Genomic DNA, 5,093 nt, shown 5'->3' with positions numbered 1-5,093 from the left:
GCTCACAAGTAAATGAAAGTTGAAACACTTCCTTTATTTTATTTAATTGCATTGCTCTTTTTCTTTACTTTTGTTTTATTGCATTACTTTATTATTGAATTTAAAATTCTCTTCAATCTCAGTAGCATCTATCTGAACATCCTTAAAAAAAAGTAGCATCTAAATAATTAATTCAGTAAGCTAATACATACTGAAAGTCATTCTTATAAAAAGAAAACAATATTCCACTTTCATTATATCACGTTTTTTGCAACAGTTACAATTGTTGTAACCGTAACAACACATCCTTAAAATGACATTACATGTAAGAAAAACATGCTTTACAATTAATTCCTTACAATAACTCTAGTAAAATTGAAATTGAACTTAACAATACAAATTTTTAAGGAACAAGAAAACACCTTAACAGATCAACTCACAAAAGAACTACCCCACTTTTAGGGTGTATATGTAACACACAAACACACAATTCATATAATTTATTTGTTGTGTCTCTTCTAATTGGGCCTCCTACATTGCTTCCTTATCTGCCCATTTGACCCAGTTAAGGGTTTGATGTTTCCCATCTTAATCATTGCAGTGACAAAGTCAGCCTCAAAGGCCTTTTGATTGTTGCTGTAAGCTCTCACTAGTGAATCTGTGGATCCTCCATTGAAGAGCTCTTGATCAGAATGAAGGAGACCCTTTTTGTTGATGAGGTTCTTGAAGTACTCGTTGTCAAAATGGTTAGGAGTTTTGAAGTCTAGTGGTGCTACATTGTTGTCCTTTGGTGTTCCATTGCTACCTTTTGGACAGTTCTTTTGCCTTGCCTTGGCAAATAAACTGTCAATGTTGTTTTCATTGTATATGCGACCTCTATAACTTGCACACCTTGCCTTTCCAATTGTGTGTGCTCCTGAAATATATCACAAAGAAAAATATCAAATAAACAAGCGTAGTACGTCTGAATAGTAACACTTGTGACATGTGAAGTGTTTGACAAACAAGTCAACAACTACAAAGCTTTATCCCGCATTGGATGATGAACGTGATTTGACTAAATGAATCAATGATGTCATTCAACATGGTTAAAACCCAAAATTTCTAAAATATTGTTTAGTTTGAGATCCCACTAGATAAAGTCATCAGCTACGTACCATGTAAAGTGTTTAACAGTACAAACAAATATTGAAACATGAGGTTACAGTTGAATAGTTCTTTTGTATATATACATGGTGTGTTATAGAATTGATATGCACTAATGAAATTGATAATTAATTCATACTTTTACATTTGAATTTCACACCACATATAATTTACTTGTCAAATAATAAGTACGTTCATTAATCTAGTGTATAAATTGAATATGTATTTAACATACATAAATATAATATACAAATAACGAAAGACTCTTGAGGCAGAATAATGCTAACTGAAAATGATATGTCAATGGATGGTGTGTTTTTCTTTTTTAGCCGTAGAAACATTATTTAAGCATTACCAATCAATAATGCCGTATATATCTTTTCCCAGTTAGTTAAACATGCTTTTCCTTTAACTTGACTCTTCTCTGTTTATTGTTTAGAAGCCACATGGCTTTTAGCCTAGAGAAAGAGCATGGCATTCATGTACGTAGTAGTTTAAATGTCACATCCAGGTCCACATATCCACCACACGTAATTATTAAGTAAAGAGATAGTGAGATACTGCATTATATAATGAAATTTCTTTTCTTTTTTTTTGTCACAGTACTCATCTATTATTTTATTTCACATTTTTTCTCACTTCTTCTCCTATCAATCTTATGAAAATACTGTATAAATAAACAAAATTTCTTTGGATGGAAAGCCATACGGTTGTATAAACTATAAAGTCATCTTGAAAATATATCTACGTACCCAATAATTTAGTAATAATACAGATTGCGTCACACATACATACAAGAGACTAGAGAGATGAGAAAGAGAGAGGGGCCAAACTAGAAAGAAGAGAGAAAAGGACATATACCAGATAATGCAACCATGTCCTTGGTAGAGAGCCCTTGATCATCAAATCTTTTGATAAGGTCGCTGAGGGAAGAACCAGGTCCTGGGAGCACACCACTGCTAGCAAGGTTGAAAAATCCAGTCGTGGAATCCCTTCTACCAAGTTTAACCTTCCAATATGGCCCTCCAAGCTGCATACCATGAAATTTTATAAATCATAATAATTGATAAATAAATATGTAAGAACCACATATATATATGTATGTATTTGTGTGTGTGGAGTAATGATATACTCCATTGACATCCATTAATTTTTTCTATCAAGTCTCTTTTCTGTAGATGTTCAATAACTTTGGAGTTTCTATTCATAACATTTCTCATGTGTGTGACATAGTTATTGTGAGAAATAAAAACTACAAATAAGGTGAATAAATTATGCATAAATGTTCAATATCAAAAGTTAACTTTATAAGATCACTTAAAAAAGTCATATACATTTTTTTAAGGATATTGTTAACCAGTTTTCTTAGTACGTTTAGTTAAAAAATTTAAAAAATATTTATTATAAAAATTATGAAAAAATGTAAAAAAATCATAAATAATATACTTTTGTGTATTCTAATAAAAAAAATTCCTTTTAGTATTTTAAGGTATTAGTTAAAATTATTTTTTTAATTTAAATAATTTAAATATGTTCTAATAGTTTATATTTATAATTCTATTTATCATAATAAATTAGCATAGCATATATTAGTTTTGAACTCTCACGATTGCAACAGAGTCACGAGCAGCAATGGTTACAATATCAGCACATGACACCACTCCGGGGCATACTGTCTCGACCTTAGACTTGATGGCATCAATGACTTCATAACCTCTCAAAGAGTTATTGTTGGGAGGTGCAGTCTTCTCTGAGGAAGGGCCATCAAGTAGTACTGATCCATCACAACCCTATTAATTTCCAATTAAGCAGCAACACACAATTAGCAATAATTAGTTGTAAGCACTTTATAAAACAGTGACTAACTTTGCCGGAATTGGATTATTGATATGTGAAAGTTTACTTTAGAATTAAGGAAGCATTCTATGCCAAAAGAACAACATGCATATTTAAAGAACACCATAGTTGAATACTGTATAAAAAGTTGGCATGTACGTAGGATGTTAATTAAAATAGGCTAACATAACTCCAACCGGGGATGGGTACCACAGATTAATTGGATTAAAATTTTTAACCCAACACAATCAAGAAAACTAGGTTGCGGGTTGAACTTCACTATAAAAAGCTTCATCTCATTAAATTATCTTAGCACAAATGATATTGAAAAACTATAATCATGTTTTAAATAAATATAAAACAAAGTAATAAAATAACATAAAATTCGTAATAGTCCACAAAATATTACATCTAACTAAAATACTTAACTAAATTGATCAAAATAACCAAAAAAAAAATTTTAACCCGAGAAGTCAACCTAACACAATTCGTCTCATGACTCATTGAGACATTCTTACATGTACCTGGATAATATTTTATAATTGATTATCTTTTACTTTTTGTTGGAAATATGTTATTCTACCATGTGAATAAAATGTTAATTTGCACTCTCTAATTAATGTGTATTGTGATAAATTAATGTACTGTACAAAGGAAATTGATGAAAAAGAAACATAGATGTATGAATTATTTATGAAAGATTGTAATATTTTATTTTAGTCATAAATAAATTGAGTATTATGATTCAAATTCGACTAATAATATTTAAATATACTGATTTATTCTATCAGATCGATTCGGACCTATGGCTTGTGGGCGGATAAACCAAAAACCTATGTTTTAAAAAGAAGTGGTGTACGTAATTAATCATGAAAACATCTAGATAAGAACATTTTCACTTCATTTTTTTTATGCTTCAAACGTGTCATATTATTGGTGATGTCACATCATCGAATAAGACTTGTTGAAAGCGATTAAACTTAGAAAGAAAGAAAAATACGTATAAATGGCCAATAGCGACTAAAAAGAACATAGTATTACACTATTAAATACTTGTATTTTAGTATTACGACTACGATTATCCACACACAACCCATTACGTTCTTAATGAAGGAAAACATGAACGATTTGAAATCTTTGAAAATTTTGTTGCAACCATATGAATTAAATAAGTTTTGTTTCATTGATGCTAAAAGTAGTTAAGTATTACCCTTGATAGACCATAGATTAATATATAGTATTATAGTATATATAAGAAAAATAAAAACTCAAAAGAGCTTAGATTAGGAGTAGTAATTTACATTGACAAAGCAGTCATGAAAGAAGAGGCGAACGATAGATGCTCCCTGGCGAGGTTCTTTAGCCAAAGCAGATTGAAGAACGGATTTTACGGCATAGAAAACCTTGGGACATTTACTATCATAGAAGTTCTCAGAGAGTTGAGCTGAAGAACTTCCTATAAGCAAAAGAGTGAACAAAGCTAAAGCAAATATGGATGTTGAAGATGATGAAGAAGAAAGTGCCATATTTGGATTTGCTAATTAAGTAAAGCTTATGAGAAGATGGATGGATGATCTTAGAGACTATGCCAGGAAAATGCTACAATATATAGGAGAGGGTGTGTGAGATGGCAACCCATAACGCTCACCTAATCATCAAGAACTTTTTGTTTTACAAATAATCACCAAGAACTTGACAAATTAGTGCATGTTACATAACATTTATCTAAGTCTGGAAAATGTGGATTGAATTGACAGGTTGAAATTGAAAAGTATGAAATTATTTAAGTTGGTATTTTTTTTTAATTAGGAAAACACAAGGTTCTGGTGAAATGAACTTGGTCGAACATTAGTAATGCATTTATCCTTATTATGACTGAAACTATAGGGTTCTTATTTGTTTGGCTGTTGTTATTAAATAATATGTGCCGAGGTTGACTATTCAAAAGTTTCAAAAGCCCAAGCTATTTTATTATTATTATTATTATTATTATTATTATTATTATTATTATTATTATTAAGAAAGAGAAATGCTACTTGTATAAGTATTGTGCTAGATGCTAATATTATATTATCAAATAAATAAATTAGTTAATGGAAAGTGATGAAAAAAATCGAATCTTAACCAGCTAA

General features: G+C 30.2%; 1 protein-coding gene across 1 annotated transcript; it reads right to left on the bottom strand.

The window, feature by feature from the left end:
• Positions 1 to 206: 206 nt before the first annotated feature.
• On the bottom strand, positions 207 to 4,846 carry LOC100812478 (peroxidase 4). The gene is made up of 4 exons (XM_003519236.5): positions 4,263 to 4,846; positions 2,733 to 2,915; positions 1,987 to 2,155; positions 207 to 895 (listed from the first exon to the last, which is right to left on the bottom strand). The coding sequence occupies exons 1-4, from the start codon at positions 4,485 to 4,487 to the stop codon at positions 498 to 500; spliced, it is 975 nt and encodes a 324-aa protein (XP_003519284.1). The 5' UTR covers positions 4,488 to 4,846; the 3' UTR covers positions 207 to 497.
• Positions 4,847 to 5,093: the final 247 nt, after the last annotated feature.

This window comes from Glycine max, chromosome 2, assembly GCF_000004515.6.
Source record: "Glycine max cultivar Williams 82 chromosome 2, Glycine_max_v4.0, whole genome shotgun sequence".
In the NCBI taxonomy this organism is placed as follows: Eukaryota; Viridiplantae; Streptophyta; class Magnoliopsida; order Fabales; family Fabaceae; genus Glycine; species Glycine max.
Note: the sequence above shows the minus strand (reverse complement) of the source record. Positions and strands in the feature narration are given on the sequence as shown.